Here is a 17,605-nt window from a genome sequence, read left to right as displayed (position 1 = left end):
TACGCAACTGATTCAAACGCGGGCTATTTATTATCTTGACAAAATGTACAAACTTCACTGTGGTGTCAAATAGGAGACATGTGAAATAAAAAAACACAAATCCATTGAAGTAATTGATTTTTTATTCCAAAATGTCGAGGGTAAAATATACAACACAATCCAAGCACAGGGAACAAAACACGATGGAAATAACAAAACGATCCACATTGGTCCGGATAATACAGGATAATATTATTTGTAAACTAGGGAAAAAAATATACACTGTATAGCGTTTATGTGCAAGCTTCCTATCAAAATACAGGTCTGTGATTCTTTCGGCTTAACCCTGATCAATATGAAACATAAAAGTAAAACTACCTAAGAGCATGGAAACCATCCGGCTTTTACACTTCAGGTCACATTTGCTATTCCAAATGAACATTTGTTTAAGTTAATCGAGCACTCAGTGAAAAAGGGTCCGTTTCCAGAAATCCAGATATGTAACAATCAGTACAATAAAGGATGGATAGTCCACCTACCTGACCATGGACAGATTCGTCCTCTAACTCTCAACCTTCTGCAGAAAAAATATAAACGAGATTCATGTCTGCTTTATGGCTTTGTAAAACAGATGGCTTATAACCTTGAAGACAGTGGTTTGCCTTTTTAATGCATGATACCTCCAGAGCAGGGATTGGCAACTGTCGGCCCGCAGTCCTCCCCTTCGAAGGGCCGCGAATCATAACAGACTGACCAGGTGAATGCTACGATTCCTTACTGCTGGCACCTGTTAAAAATCAGTGTATCTAAAGGGCAGGTTAAACTATTTTTAAGCATTCGAGAGATTGTATTTTTTTATACCTTTATTTAATTAGGCAAGTCAGTTAAGAACAAATTCTTATTTTCAATGAAGGCCTAGAAACAGTGGGTTAACTGCCTGTTCAGGAGCAAAACGACAGATTTGTACCTCGTCATCTCAGGGGTTTGAACTTGCAACCTTCTTTACTATTCCAACGCTCTAACCACTAGGCTACCCTGCCGCCCCAATGGATTGTGTATGTGTGCCATTCAGAGGTTGAATGGGCAAGACAAAAGATGTAAGTGCCTTTGAAAGGGGTATGGTAGTAGTTGCCAGACATCGATTTGTGTCAAGAACTGGAACACTGCTGGGGTTTTTCATGCTCAACAATGGTCCACCACCCAAAGGACATCCAGCCAACTTGACAACTGTGGGAAGGATTAGAGTCGACATGGGCCAGCATCCCTGTGGAATGCGTTCGACACCCTGTAGAGTCCATGCCCCGACATATTCAGGCTGAGGAGAGGGAGTGCAACGTATTAGGAAGGTGTTCTTAATGTTTTGTACGCTCAGTGTATAGTGTTCACTGATGAAACTCAGTAATTGAAGCAAAGAAAAACAAGCCAGGAATCACCTTTTAACAAGTCATGCTAAATAAATTGAACCGCCAAAGGTGACCATCACTACAGTCAAACTAAAACATTCTGGCCTAGTTAAATAAGCATGTTGTTTCAGGACTAATGTGCAGTGTACGGAATGGAAAGAAACACTGCCAAGCTTAGCTCACACTGCCCTATGACACCTTATTCTGTTTTAGGTTTGAGGAATTTTAAAACAGATGACATCAGAACCACCATAATTAATAACTGTACATGCAATTAGATGGCAAGACATCAATAGCAAAGATTGACATTTTGGTATACACTAGACAGGTTTAGAATAGGTTTAAATGTATCCTATCGCTCATACAGTAAAGTGGAATCACATACCCAAGCAAATTTAGATAAGACTTATTCTAGCAAGCCCCTATTGTCAAATAATGTTTGTATACCTAACGCACAGATTCTCTCTCGCTGTGCCATTTGAGCCCTTGTTTGCAAAGGAAGACATTGATGAGAGGTACGAAAAAGCCCAGTCACCAACTTTTAGTCAGGCAAATAGTTGGTTTACAAATGGCACAACAGACTAAAGGTGGTGGATGGCAAATTCCCATGCGTGAAGTACAATAAGGCACTTTATAGAAAGGTTTTGTAGCACAAAGGGTTTGAGATGGAAAACCTACAAAGTCGTATTCACTTGAGTCTGTGTAACTTGAATGGTTACAAACTGACCAGTGGCAGAGCAGGCATTGTGCAATTGACGTTCATAATGCAACCCAACATCGGAGTGTCAAAGGTCTGTACCAGGTCCCACCCCCCCAGTTTTGCTGTACTTTCCCACTAGACTTTGTAAGCTTATATAGAAACCACACATTTTCACAAAGGGATGTCCTCTAGAGACCAGGATAAGTACATCAGGTTTACACACATTACTTAGGTATCCAAAAGCAAGCGAGACATAAATCAGTAACAATAATATGTTAGAAGCATTTACTATGGATGATAATTACTTCAAATAAGTCTGAGGAAGTATTCAAGTCATACAAATGTTAAGGACTGTTGAGAGATATATTTTTAAAAAATGGGGCACAAAAGAAAAAAGATTTCAGGGGCATTAGTGAATTTCACGGAGGTTCCATCAACAAACAAAAAAGTTGCCCATGACCTTATAAAACTGTACAAGGACAGCCATTTCAGTTTCTCAGACTCCACAAGCATACTCCTGTCCTCTTTACATAGTAATATGGTCAGTCTAATATATATATAGGAAAGAGCAGAGAAAGGCTTTATTACAATACTAACAGTGCAGATTCAAAGCCTACTGTAGAAGTCCCTCAAAGAAAAATACCATTCTGAACTAAAGTCAGAACTTTGGATTTAACAGAATGGTTGAACATACAGAAAACATAATAGAACATGAAGGGCCCATCCATCTGTTTAAACAGTCTACATTTAGGATTGTTTTTGTCCCTCTAACGCTTCCTGCTATGACAGGGAAATGGACTGAAATAAGAAAATGGCAAGGTTCATAGATCTTATGATGAACCGGGGGTTTCAAACTGAGAATAATCCTTCAATCTACAAGTCCAAAAAGGGAAAAACCAGTCAGTTCTTGCCATTTTTACCACTTTAAAAAATGAGGATTACAAAAAATAAATTCAATTGCGATGTATAATGCATCAGAGAGAGCCGTGGGTTCAGGAAGTTCAGAGCAATTACACAACATGCTCACATCTCTAACTAAATGCCACTCCCATCAGTACCTCAATGAAACTCACTGCACCTTATTCTAACTGTATTGGAACAGAGCAGGAAGAGAAGGGGCTCCATCGATGGGCACCAAGTACAGAACTAGTGATTGACAAGGCCCTGAAGCATCATCACCAGGCGCCGGGCTCTCTTGCTAAGAGGACTGTGTGGGTCCTGCTGCAGGAACTGGAACAGTTTCTGTCGGACCTGGGACAGCACAGTACTCATGTGGTCTCTCGTCACCGGATCACCATGGTCCAGGTTCATCACAGCATCCTCCAAGTAACTGATACAGACAAAGAAGTTTACCGTGGGCTTTCAAAATACTCAAATAGTACCATTTAAGCCAATAGTATTATTGGCTTGTGTGTACCGACATAGCCACCTTTATTTCCTTGCAGCCGAAGGCAAAGATTTTGAATGGCTTGATTAAAACAGAGTAAATGCTGTCTTGTGACTGATCACCCAGCAGCACTGTCCCGTTATCCAATCCAGATGGCTCAACCCAAATGAATCCCATCAGATTGTTTTAATTTTATATCTGTAGACCCAATCGAATGCATTTAAAACCTCTAAACACAGTTAACTCAATGGTAATCTTGGGGTTTAAGAACCATTAATCTCCATACACTCAAAGTGCCCAATTACTCTATAATTTCAGCTAAACCCATCCCGTCCCCCCAACCCATCCCCCCCACATAGCCCCATCAGGTCTCTTATCTACTAAACCTGATATGCCTTTAAAAGCCCTTGCACGCAAAGTACATTTTTGGGGGACGATGACAATGAAATGTGCATGATATAAGATATGAAATATTCAGGAGCAGCACATCTCTTCTGTGATATATCTTACACACCTGGTTTAAAACAGTTGCACTGTAACAGCCAATCAATACCATGCATGAAGGCATTGGACTGTATGCAAACACCCTTTAGGTGTACAGCCACACCCCACACACAGATTCATTCCCACAGATGGCGTAGATCTCAACAGCTGGCCAGTATCAGGCTGATAGTTTTTAGGGTGCAATTCAAACTGGATTGAGACTGGTCATTTGAGCTTTTAAAGAGCATTAAAGGGACTTGGCACGTCATTGTCTGGACATTATTCCCATATTCATAGGCCCATCCTGTTCCCATAACACACATTTGTTAAGTGGGCCAGAAGGGTGAAAAGCATTACAGCTGCAGTTTGATACAGCTCAACAAGGAGCAAATGTGACTAAGGGAACCTTCCCCCACACACTGCAACGAATGTTGATCTGCCGTTCACCTGCAGTTCGTTCGGCGGGGCGTTTTAGGGTCAACCTGACGTCTGACTGCCGACATTTTCTCGTGATTCAACATGTCGAATCAGATTGCAAATTACATCCGGCGCTCGAAATCAGAGGTGCTAAGTACTCGCAGCCGGCAAACGCTACGGGTGTGTCCGAGCCTTAAAGTGACAACATGTAACATTTTGGGAGACCCAGCCAAATTCAGACGTGAGTTATATCATTCTACTTGAAAGTAAGTCTAAGAAGTAGTAGGTCTGTTCTATGTGCTCAACTTAAATTTTGTTTTAGAGTCTTTTACAGTGCATTCGGTAAGTATTCAGACCCCTTAACTTTTCCCAAATTGTGTGACATACAGCCTTATTCTAAAATTGACTAAATAAATGTTAATCCTCATCCACACACAATGATAAAGCGAAAACAGGATTAGACAAGTGTATTAAAAATTATAAGAGAAATTTATTATTTACAACTATTCAGACCCTTTGCTATGAGACACGAAATTCAGCTCCGGTGCATCCTGTTTCCATTGATCATCCTTAAGCTGTTTATACAACTTGGGAGTCCACCTGTGGTAAATTCAATTGATTGGACATGATTTTGCAAGGCGACATAAGGTCCCACAGTTGACAGTGCATGTCAGAGCAAAAACAAAGCCATAAGGTCGAAGGAATTGTCCGTAGAGCTCCGAGACAAGATTGTGTCGACGAACAGATCTGGGCATGGGTAGCAAAAATTGTCTGCAATATTTAAGGTTCCCAAAAACACAGTGGCCTCCATTCTTAAATGGAAGAAGTTTGAACCACCAAGACTCAGCCTAGAGCTGGCTGCCTGCCAAACTGAGAAATCGAGGGATAAGAGCCTTGGTCAGGGAGGTCACTGACAGAGTTCCTCTGTGGAGATGAGAACCTTCCAGAAGAACAACCATCTCTGCAGCACTCTACCAATCAGGTCTTTATGGTAGAGTGACCCGACGGAAGCCACTCCTCAGTAAAAAGGCACATGACAGCCCAATTGGAGTTTGCCAAAAGGCACCTAAAGGACTCTCAGACAATGAGAAACAAGATGCTCTGGACTGACCAAGATTGAATTATTTTGCCTGAATTCCAAGTGGCACATCTGGAGGAAACCTGGCACCATCCCTAGAGTGAAGTATAGTGGTGGCAGCATCATGCTGTGGGGATGTTTTTCAGTGGCAGGGACTGGGAGACTAGTCAGGATCGAGGCAAAGATGAATGTAGCAAAGTACAGAGAGATCCTTGATGAAAACCTGCTCCAGAGACCTCAGGACCTGACTTTGGTGAATGGTCACCTTCCATCAGGACAACAACCCTAAGCACACGGCCAAGACAATGCAGGGGTGGCTTTGGGACAAATCTCTGAGTGTCCTTGAGTGGCCCAGCCAGAGCCCAGACTTGAACCCAATCTAACATCTCTGGAAAGACCTGAAAATAGCTGTACAGGAACACTCCCCATCCAACCTGACAGCGCTTGAGAGGATGTGCATAGAATGGGAGAAACTCCCCAAATATAGGCATGCCAAGATTGTAGCGACATACCCAAGGAGACTCGAGGCTGTAATTGATGTCAAACGTGCTTCAACAAAGTAATGAGTAAAGGGTCTGAATACTCAGGTGAAATTTTTATATAAATTAGCAACAAAAAAATATTGCTTTTTCATTATGGGGTAGTGTGTAGAGATTGAGGGGAAAAAAACATTTTAGAATATGGTTGTAACGTAACAAAATGTGGAAAATGATGCCTGAATACTTTTGAATGCACTGTATTTTAGATTTTTTGCACCAGCCGAAACAATATTTTTGGTTATGGAAAATATATATTCAACAGCTATTTAGATAGTGTAGAGAATCATTGTACCATCTTATTTTGTCACAAACTGAAATTAAGCTAACTATTACAGTTTTAGCAACCAGGAAATTGCGTTGCGATTTCAGCATAGCACAACTTTAAAGGGTAACTCTGCCACTTTTCAACCTCAAACCCTCATTGACCTCGTTATCTACAGCACCTAACCAGTGTCTACATATGGAGAAAATGGGTGCATTTCTATGTTGTACAGGTTGATAAATGAGTTTAGTTTTAATCCCAACCTGTGATATCATACAGAAGCATTTTTAGGACCTTCTCTACACTGGTTTGGTGCAGGAGATAATGAAAATGAGGTTGAAAAGTGTTCTTTATGAGAGGCTCGTAAGAGCACAAACCTGATTAAGATCAAACAAAATCTAATCTCAAGCTGCCCATGGCCGACTTATTACATCCAAGGTGTGTAAGAATTTACATTGATGTGTTCTGAGTGTGTGTTTGTATGTTTTAGCATGGGTGCATAGAGGGGTCTAAGACGAGTTTGAGCATCAAATCTGTGGGTTACAACATGTTCCTGTGGGTGCACATGCATACCTGATCTTGAGCTCAGAGCGTGTGGCCAGGTTAGTGGACAGCTGCTGTATGAGGGACAGCAGCACTGGCTGGATCAGGGGGCAGGGATGCTGGCCAAACACCTGCTGGGAGTCAATGGTCTCGCACACATACAGAACCAGGTTCAGGTCAGAGGCTGACAGGGCCTACAGGGGAGGGGGTTGGAGGAGATGAGACTGATCAGACACCACAGGTACATTTTAAATGATGCCCTTGGACATCCCCATGCAGTGGAAGGGAGAGGCTGTGAGACTGATGGGATGGGTAGGTACTTGGGCGGTATCCTGATAATCATAGTCCTTTTCTCATGCCAGGATTTACGGTATTACCGGGATAGTACTACACAAGGGGCGCTAAAGAAATGCAAGAAAACCCCACTGTGCCTCTACCAGAATACTAACAAAATTAGAACAGCGAAATCACAGATGCTTTTAGCTAAATGCTAACGAGTGAAAACAAACATAACTAATTGCAAAGACAAAGTTATACAGCCTAGCTAGTAGCTACCGAATGATATTTTCGGTGAGTGTTGACATTTACAAGTGAAAGAACAAAATAAATTTAGCAAATGAACAAAGTTGTGATTCATTCTTTTCTGAAGGAAGAGCAGCATGTGTACACAGAGCAGAGGGGAGTAGAGGAGAGAACAGAGGAGGGAAAAAAACACTAGTAGGAAGCACAGGGGGAAAAAATGGCAGCTGTACAGATTACAGAGCTCTTTGACTTCTCAAACACGGCAGAAAGACATAAGATATCTGGTGGCAAAAATGTAGTAGTGAATTTCATAGATGTGTTACTTCATCACCTCACAACAGAGACTCACTGATCGATATAGAACTCTATGGACTCACCTGCTCCCGCTTTCTCCCATTGTGCCATTTACAAACAAACACGTGACTGGCGCAACTGTTCTGGGGAACTACAGTAAGCTTCATGTAAAATAACATGACCGGTGAAATGAAGAACTGAATCTTCATTTCACATTGCACAAGTTCACTGCAGGTATCAACTTAAAAAGTAGCTACAAATATTAAGTTTCATGAAAAACATTTGAAATAGTTGACGGTAATGAAAAACCCTCTAGTGTTTTTTTCCAAATGCCCCCGTATACATGTTACAGTATACCGCCCAAGCCCATGGCGGTGCATCAGGGAGCAGGACTCTCACCTGTTGGAAGGCCTGGTTGAGCTGTCCCTGCTGCAGCAGCTGCAATATGTTGGCCTGCTGGGCCTGGTAGTCGAGGAGTGGGGTAGGGACGGGCGTGCCTGCAGCAGAGCGCATGGCCTGCATGATGCTGGAGGTCACAGCTGCCTGCTGCTCCTTCATGGCCATGCTCACCTCACCCTTCACTATGCGCTGCACCTGGGTCAGGATCGATTCCTGCAGGCTGGATGTAGGACAGACCAAAATAGGCACAGTAATATAAACAAGGAATACTATCAAAATATTTACAGTGAATTCAGAAACTATTCAGACCCCTTGATTTATTCCACATTTTGTTAAGTTATAGCCTTATTCTAAATTGATTAAACACATTTTCCCCCCCTCATCTACACACACAATACCCCATAATGACAAAGCGATAACAGGTTTAGACATTTTTGAAAATGTATTAAAAATAAAAAACCTCCACATAAGTATCGAGACAATCTGCTATGAGACTCAAAATTGAGCTCAGGTGCATCCTGTTTCCATTGATCATCCTTGAGATGTTTCTACAACGTCATAGGAGTCCACCTGTGGTCAATTAAATTGTTTGGACATGATTTGGAAAAGGCACACACCCGTCTATATAAAGGTCCCACAGTTGACAGTGCATGTCAGAGGAAAAACCAAACCATGAGGTCAAAGTAATTGTCCGTAGAGCTCGGAGACAGGATTGTGTTAAGGCACAGCTCTGGGGAAGGGTAGCAAAACATTTCTGCAGCATTGAAGGTCCCCAAGAACACAGTGGCCTCAATCATTCTTAAAATGGAAGAAGTTTGGAACCACCAAGACTCCTCTTAGAGTAGCCGGCAGGCCAAGCTGAGCAATCGGGGGAACAGGGCCTTGGTCAGGGAGGTGACCAAGAAGCCGATGGTCACTCTGACAGAGCTCCAGAGTTCCTCTGTGGAGATGGGAGAACCTTCCAGAAGGACAACCATCTCTGCAGCACTCCACCAATCAGGCCTTTATGGTAGCGTGGCCAGACAGAAGCCACTCCTCAGTAAAAGGCACATGACAGCCTGCTTGGAGTTGGCCAAAAGGCAGCTAAAGGATTCTCAAACCATGAAAAACAAGATTCTCTGGTCCGATGAAACCAAGAATGAATTCTTTGGACTGAATGCCAAGCATCAGGTCTGAAGGAAACCTGGCCGCGTCCCTACTGTGGCAACATCATGCTGTGGGGATGTTCTTCAGCGGCAGGGGCTGGGGAACTAGTCAGGATCGAAGTAAAGATGAATGGAGCAAAGTACAGAGAGATCCTTGAAAAAAACCTGCTCCAGAGCGCTCAGGACCTCAGACTGTGGCGAAGGTTTACCTTTCAACAAGACAACGACCCTAACCAAGACAACTCAGGAGTGGCTTCGGGACTAGTCTCTGAATGTCCTTGATTGGTCAAGCCTTAGCCCGGACTTGAACCCAATCCGCACATCTCTGAAGAGACCGGCAAATTGCTCTCAATCCAACCTTACAGAGCTTGAGAGGATCTTTAGAGAATAATGCATCTCCAAATATAGGTGTGCCAAGCTTGTAGTGTCATACCCGTGAAGACGCAAGGCTGTAATTGCTGCCAAAGGTGCTTCAACAAAGTACTGAGTAAAGGGTCTGAATAGTTATGTAAAATGCGAAATTGCCTTTATTTTTAATAAATTAGCAAACATTTCAAAACCCTGTTTTTGATTTGTCATTATGGGGTATTGATGGGGGGGAAAAGTATTTTAATCCATTTTAGAATAAGGCTGTAACCTAACAAAACATAGAAAAGGTCAAGCGATCTGAATACTTTTCGAATGCACTGTAAATGCTTGAAAACGTGTCATTTCCCAAACACTTTATAACAATCAAAACACTTAAAATGATTCATTCCCACATCCTAAAAAACAAAATCTATAAATGCAAGCGCTATTTCATTAATTGCTTTGCAAATTTATGGTTCAATCGAAATTAAGCCCAGGATTAAGGTGTTTGTTTTTCTACTCAACCAATCCATTACACAGCCACTCAACATGGCAAACCAAACTGCTTGCTAAGGCATCTATTAGGCATGTCTGATCAATCATAAAAAAAATTAAAAGCCTGGTTGGACTTACTTTCCCACCGTCATGTTGAGCTGGTGCTGGACCTCCGAGCGGACACTTGCTGTGACAGTGGTGGCCAGCTGATCCGTAGAATTCTGGAACGTGTCAATCATCTGCTGCAGCTGGCCAATCATAGGGTCCTGGCCCTCCTGCTCATGCTGCTTCCTGCTCTTCACATGAGTCTCCAGTTGCTGGATATCTACAGAGGAAAACAAATATCCTCAGTATGACACAGTAAGATCTGTCAGGCATATTCAGATGTGCTGTTAGCACAATATTTAAAAAAAACAGCTGAAAAAAATAATACAGCAAATGTTTATCAATACATACATCTATGTTAAGAGCAGTGGGCTTTGTATGACAAATGCAGCAAGTTACAAACTAGGCTAAGTCCATGACCTTGCTCTTGGGTGAAACTGCATAAAGTGAAGAAAAAGCCTGAAACGCTGAGTTAATAATTAGTAATAGGATTGTCATACACTCATGGGTTCCCTGCTTGAAGCTGTCATTGATCTGCTGGAACATAGACTGGCAGCCCCTCTCAAACACAGGCAGCACAATGCTCTGGAACGCATCCTTGTAGGCAGCCTGGATAGGCCCCTGCATTGCCTCAGCAGCTGCCCGGCCTATTGCATCTGTGGTGTTCTGCACAGAAAGGGATACAAAGGCATGTGTGTGTGTGTGCATTTTGACTGAAGACTGAATAAGTGCGCTATGAGACTACTTTACATCCTTTGATCCAATGACCAACCTAGGCTCTAGAGCAGGGCATGCTAAACTCTTTGGGCCCAAGACCCCATTTTGATATCAGAAATCTTTTGCGATCCCACAGTTAAAAAGAGATGTAATCAACAGCCAAAGTTAACTTTTTAATTTGGGGCTATATTAAAAATCACTGACAGTTTTTACAATTCAATCTTAAGGAAGTATAGTTTGAAGGGTTGGAACGTAAATATCTTTTTTTCTCCCTTTTTCGATCCACTGTTCTGACTAGCAAAATAAAGTTTTGAACTGGTTCAATCCAAAAGTATCAGTTTACATCATTCCTTTTAAAACAAACATCAAATATTTTTATTTTCTTTACATTTAGCTCAACATTAAATTACTTCACCAATCAAGCACAGCTAAAGCAGCTTACTGTGGAGCAGGTAAGCATCTTAAAAATATACAGGAAAGTCATTAAGAGCAAATTGTATTTTGCCGTAAGAGCATGGTTTAATCATAATGCAAGACAAACACACGGTGCTGTAGCACGAGAGAAGCAACTGTATTATAGCAACCTTAACTTTGATTGAATAAGTCAAACCAACTCTTCTCTAATTAAACATCTGATCCTAATTTCTGAATTACGTTTGTAACGTGGTCAGTAGGCTACAGTAACCTCTGCTTCAGTGGGGAGGGGCAGGTAGCCTAAACACACACCAGCAAAAATGTTCATAGGCGCACCCCTCTGAACGTTATTAAATAATGGTTCTGTTCCAGTATAGATCACTTTCAATTTTTTTCGGTTCTGTTCCCTGAACCGGTTCCAACCATTGGTTTGAAGTTACTGAAATGCATCAGAAAGGTATTGGGAAGTTTAGGAAAACAAAGGAAGATCAGGCAATAACTGCGTATGATCTTTTGTGTAGAAATTAACATCATTGCCTTCAATGATGTTCTTTCCTCTCCCCAGTTATTTGATGCAGATTTTGTGCCTGGTCCTGTCCACTCTATTCTAACGACACCCACAGGGCATGTGAGCATTGTAGAGGGAAAGAGAAGGCATGTGTGTGTCTTAGCTTTAAGCAAATGGGGTCATAATAGCTTATAGCCCCCATTGTTCAAAATGTAGATACATTTTGTAGGAAGAAAACCAAAACCCCTGTCACAACTACTATAAGCAAATATCAAAGGTAAGTCAACATAACGTGGTTCTATGAACTAAGCAGCGCATTTTTTAAATCCCCCCTGAATTTGTTGCCACTAACCTTTGACTTGACGACTTTGCTAACGTTCTCCTTCAGTGCTGCCTCCACAGCCGTCAGCTTAGCAGCGATGGTGTTATTCATCTGGGCAGTAACAGGCTCCAGACTCTTGATAATAGCTGTTTAGTAGCAAGGCCAAACATTTAATTCTCAGTGATTATACAGTTAATTTGATAAAAAATGTCGAATAAGTTAGGAAAAAGGAAGGAAGTGTACTGACTGGGAGGAACAGTTTTCTTCATCTCCTCTCGGAGAGTCTTGTCCAGACGATTACACAGGGTGTTGTTGAGAGTTTGAGCCAGCTGCTGGGAGAGATGTTCCTGGAGTTGCTGGTTACGGTTCTGTCCCTCTGCTAGGATTCTCTCCATTCTCCTCTCTGAGAAACACCGCCGGGTCAAGGATCAAACAGTGGGTTGATAAGGATGTGCTGCTGCTACAAAACAATGTTCTTAAAGATGCAATATGCAGAAATGGCTCTGGCATTTCCTGGTTGCTAAAACTAATAGTTGGCCTAATTTCAGTTTGTGTGACAAAATAAGCATATAAACCACTAAAATATTTTCCATAACCAAATATATTGTATTTTCAGCTGGTGTACAAAACTGAAAGACGCAAATGTTTTACTTGAGAACGAGAAGAATAGCAATAGCGCACATAGAAGCAATCTACTGCTTAGACTTGCTTTCAATGACAATGACAGACCAATAACTAATTTCTATGTGAATTTGGTCAGATTGCCCGAGAAGTTACATATTGCAGCTTTAAATTAGGCACCTTTCTAGATGTGAAAAGCATCTTTATTCATGTGAATTGAATTCCATTTAAACTACAATATCTGCATTCATAACACTTCCCTATACACTACATGGCCAAAAGTATGAGGACACCTGCTCGTCGAACATCTCATTCCGAAATCATGGTTATTAATATGGTGTTGGTCCCCCCCTTTGCTGCTAGAACAGCCTCTTCTGGGAAGGCTTTCCACTAGAGGTTGGAAAATTGCTGCAGGGACTTCCATTCAGCCATGGCTGCTTCCATTCAGCCACAAGAGCATTAGTGAGGTTAGGCACGGATGTTGGGCGATTAGGCCTGGCTCGCAGTCGGCGTTCCAATTCATCCCAAAGGTGTTTGATGGGGTTGAGGTCAGGGCTCTATGCAGTCCAGTCAAATTTTTCCACACAGATCGACAAGCCATTTCTGTATGGACCTTTGTGCACAGGGGCATTGTCATTCTGAAACAGGAAAAGACCATCCCCAAACTGTTACAACAAAGTTGGAAGCACAGAACCATCTAGAAAGTCATTGTATGCTGTAGCGTTAAGATTCCCCTTCACTGGAGCTAAGGAGCTTAGCCCGAACCATGAAAAACAGCCCCAGACCATTATTCCTCTTCCACTAAACTTTACAGTTAGCACTATGCATTTGGGCAGGTAGCAAAATCCAGATTTGTCCATCGGTGAAGCATGACTCATCACTCCAGAGAAAGCGTTTCCACTGCTCCAAAGTCCAATGGCTGCGAAACCTATTTCATGAAGCTTCCGACGAACAGTTCTTGTGCTGACGTTGCTTCCAGAGGCAGTTTGGAACGTTTGGAGGACAGATGATTTTTACACGCTATGCACTTCAGCATCGGTGGTGCCGTTCTGTGAGCTTGTGTAGCCTACCACTTCACAGCTGAGCCGTTGTTGCTCCTAAAAGTTTCCACTTAACAATAACAGCACTTACAGGGGCAGCTCTAGCAGGGCAGAAATTTGATGAACTGACTTGTTGGAAAGGTTGCATCCTATGACAGCACCACGTTGAAAGTCACTGAGCTCTTCAGTAAGGGCCACATTACTGCCAATGTTAATCTATGGAGACTGCATGGCTGTGTGCCAAATCTAATTTGAAAGAGTGTCCACATACTGATAGCCATGTAGTATAACTTGCAGTGATCATCTCATACCAAACTACATAATTTTCAATGGTACCACTACATAGGGAGGTCTAGGAGTTGGCACTGATTGTAATTTGTGACATGTCCCAGTTGTAAGGATACGTTCATGCTCCTGCTGGCTGACCATGACGTGCTCCACATGGGCTATGACAGAGCTCTGCACGGCGTCCATGTGGCCCGTCACTCTCTGCAGCAGCTCTAGCTGACTCTGACGGAGATCCGCTAGCTCCCTCTGCTGGTTACGCAGCAGCATCAGCAGCTCTTCCTGCACCTCAGGGTTCATCTGCAACAGGTTAGAGCAGATTACACCATGGTGTCTAGGCAAACCAGGTAGAATGTATCATCTAATTATCAGGGAACAAATGGTATTGCTGAAAATGTATGTATAATGGAAACATCTTGGTGCCAGTATTATAATCACAACTTAAAGATAAAAAGTAAGTGAATCATATTCAGCCATGATCACTTACCTGATGTTGATGGTTATGATGCTCAGGCTGCCTGGACTGAGAGGCATGAGATGCATCCCTAAAGAGAGAAGACATTAGACATGGAAGTAAATATCAGAGAATAACATTCTGTGGTAACTGTCATGGTCATCACCCACCCGTCATCTTTTTTACTCTTCCTCTTGAGTTTAGGGGAGCCTCTGGGAGAGCTCTTCCATTCCTTCACTGGCAGTCTTTGAGACGACCTGGCTCCACAGTTCCCGGAGGACGACGCTAGACTGGCCACCTCGTCATCATGGTCACTGTGTGACAGGAAAACAAAGCAAGAGGAGTTTAAGTGCCCACAATAGGTGGTGATAATGGGTACAAAAAAACCTGTGCAGGTTTAAGATTAACATTAAATCAGAATCAAGAATACATTTAAATGGAAACTTTAATCAAGCATTGACTTCCAAAACACAGCAAATACTGCATCCCTCCAGGACCAGGGCTATTGACAACGAAAGGGAAGTTCTAGAGATGCGACTATCTTACCTTTGTTCTGCACTGGCGTCCTGACTGTCATTCTGGGTTAAGTGGTAGGTGCGTCTGTGGTATGGAGAGGACATGTGTCTGTCCTTCATTTCCTCCCTTGAGCTAAAAGCAAGAAATACCATTTAAAACTAAAAAGCCGTTCTTCAGGTTGCATGCATAGGTAAAGACACTGTGCCTATGTCCACGCGTGTGTGTGAGACTGTCTTACCAGTCTCCTAGGCCGTTGTCCCGCAGGCTGTTGCGCGTTTCCCGTGTGATGTCGGGAGCTGCAGGCCAGGGGTGGCTTGTGTTGTTGTCAGAGCAGGAGGCAGCGGCATTCTCCTGTGACAGGGCATTCTCCAGTAGTGAAGGAGTGTTACTGAGCCTCTGCTCCGCCTCCACTGCTCCAGCACCCAGCTCCAGGGTCAGGTGGCCGTGGTCAGAGTTGTTCCGGTTCCGTGGAGAGAGGTGGTGAAGGGCTGAGGCTGCTGAAGCCATGCTGTCTGTGTGGAGGGCTGGGAGAGGGTCTCGGGATTCAGCTCCAGACACAACCCCCAGGCTTCGCTGCAGCGTCTCAGAGGCGATCTCAGGGATGTCCTGGGACATGGCCGTGGAGGCAGATGAGATGACGTCTGGAGAGCGAGCCAGGGTGGGAGAGGCATGCTGAATCAGCATAGGCTCAATGGCCTGTGGGTCCAGCGAGAGGGGCGGGTTTGGAGAGGGAAGCACCTGTAGAGGGCAGAACGGGTAGGTGACGGGGAACATGAGCATATGAGGAGTGGTCTTTTGTAGAGGTCGACTGATTATTGGAAGACCAAAAAAAGCAGATACCGATTAAATCTGCCAATATTTTTTAAATGTATGTATTTGTAATAATGACCATTACAATAATATTTAATTAACACTTATTTTAACTTAATATAAATACATCAATCAAATCAATTTAGCCTCAAATAAATAAGTATTGCCAGTGTAACAGTATAGCTTCTGTCCCTTTCCTCAGCCCTACCTGGGCTCGAACCAGGAACACAACGACCACCCTCGAAGCATCATTACCCATCGCTCCACAAAAGCCGCGGCCATTGCAGAGCAAGGGGAACAACTACTCCCAGTCTCAGAGCGAGTGACGTTTGAAACACTATTAGCACGAAAGTGCTGTTTGAATGACTGCTTACGAGTATGCTGCCGACCATCGCTCAGTCAGACTGCTCTATCAAATCATAGACTTAGTTATAACGTAATAACACACAGAAATACGAGCCTTTGGTCATTAATATGGTCGAATCCGGAAACTATCATTTCGAAAACCAAACTTTTATTCTTTCAGTGAAATACGGAACCGTTCTGTATTTTATCTAACGGATGGCATCCAAGTCTAAATATTACTGTTACACATTGAACAACCTTCAATGTCATAATTATGTACAATTCATTACGGTCTTTGTTAGGAATAAATGGCCTTCACACAGTTCGCAACGAGCCAGGCGGCCCAAACTGCTGCATATACCGACTGCTTGCACAGAAGGCAAGAGAAGTGACAATTTCCCTAGTTATAAGAAATTCATGTTGGCAGGCAATTTTAACTAAATATGCAGGTTTAAAAATATATACTTGTGTATTGATTTTAAAGAAAGGCATTGATGTTTATGGGTAGGTACACATTGGTGCAACCACAGTGCTTTTTTCATGAATGCGTTTGTTAAATCATCACTCGTTTGGCGAAGTAGGCTGTGATTCGATGAGAAATTAACAGGCACCACATTGATTATATGCAACGCAGGACACGCCAGAAAAACTAATAATACCATCAACCATGTGTAGTTAACTAGTGATTATGTTAAGATTGATTGTTTTTTTTTATAAGATAAGTTTAATGCTAGCTAACAACTGAACTTGGCTTCTTGCTGCCCTCGCGTAACAGGTAGTCAGCCTGCCACGCAGTCTCCTCGTGGAGTGCAATGTAAGGCAGGTGGTTAGAGTGTTGGACTAGTAACCAGAAGGCTGCAAAAACAAAGGTAAAAATCTGTCGTTCTGCCCCTGGACAAGGCAGTTAACCCATCGTTCCTAGGCTGTCATTGAAAGTAAGAATGTGTTCTTAACTGACTTGCCTCATTAAATAAAGGTGTAAAAAAATTGTTTTTTTCAAATGAAATAAATAGGCTGAAATACCGATTGGAATAGGCCCTAATTAAATCGGCCATTCCGATTAATCGGTCGACCTCTAGTCTCTTGTGGAAGAGGGTACATCTTTATGAGACAGCAGGGAAGACCAAAATGGAACAAGGAGTAAGGATGATGTCACATATGACGGAGGGACGAGAGGTCTTGTAAGTTGACAAACACATGTTACGTTGGCCCCTCAGCCAATTGCGGCACACAATTCTGCATTCTAACCGCGTGAAATGACTGCGCTGTAGGTGCTAGCGTCCATGCAAGTGTGTGGCCTACCGGCATGTTGTCCCCTAGGCCTGAGATGAGAAGGGAGCTGGCTCTGGGGCTGCTGGTGCTCACACTGAGGGTCAGACTGCTACTGTTCTCCACAGACATCTTGGGGTTCTGGGTCAGCTCCTCTCCTCCCCTGCAGACATTGACATCACAAGAGTCAGGGGATATCAAAGCA

General features: G+C 42.9%; 1 protein-coding gene across 3 annotated transcripts in view; it reads right to left on the bottom strand.

Moving 5' to 3' along the window:
• Positions 1-104: 104 nt before the first annotated feature.
• The window catches only part of edc4 (enhancer of mRNA decapping 4), a 36,726-nt gene continuing 19,225 nt past the window's right edge, over positions 105-17,605 (bottom strand). For all 3 annotated transcript variants that reach the window (XM_029634214.2, XM_029634215.2, XM_029634216.2), the window contains exons 17-29: positions 17,434-17,563; positions 15,215-15,714; positions 15,007-15,108; positions 14,631-14,774; positions 14,494-14,551; positions 14,126-14,306; positions 12,308-12,463; positions 12,091-12,206; positions 10,600-10,765; positions 10,133-10,319; positions 8,007-8,226; positions 6,822-6,985; positions 105-3,412 (exon numbers count right to left, since the gene is read on the bottom strand). In XM_029634214.2, the coding sequence (XP_029490074.1) occupies positions 3,229-3,412; positions 6,822-6,985; positions 8,007-8,226; positions 10,133-10,319; positions 10,600-10,765; positions 12,091-12,206; positions 12,308-12,463; positions 14,126-14,306; positions 14,494-14,551; positions 14,631-14,774; positions 15,007-15,108; positions 15,215-15,714; positions 17,434-17,563 (2,308 nt within the window). In that variant the 3' untranslated portion in view covers positions 105-3,228. The remainder of the gene's footprint in view (positions 3,413-6,821; positions 6,986-8,006; positions 8,227-10,132; positions 10,320-10,599; positions 10,766-12,090; positions 12,207-12,307; positions 12,464-14,125; positions 14,307-14,493; positions 14,552-14,630; positions 14,775-15,006; positions 15,109-15,214; positions 15,715-17,433; positions 17,564-17,605) is intronic.

This window comes from Oncorhynchus nerka, linkage group LG25 (assembly GCF_034236695.1).
Source record: "Oncorhynchus nerka isolate Pitt River linkage group LG25, Oner_Uvic_2.0, whole genome shotgun sequence".
NCBI lineage: Eukaryota > Metazoa > Chordata > Actinopteri > Salmoniformes > Salmonidae > Oncorhynchus > Oncorhynchus nerka.
This window is presented reverse-complemented; position numbering and strand designations above follow the sequence as displayed.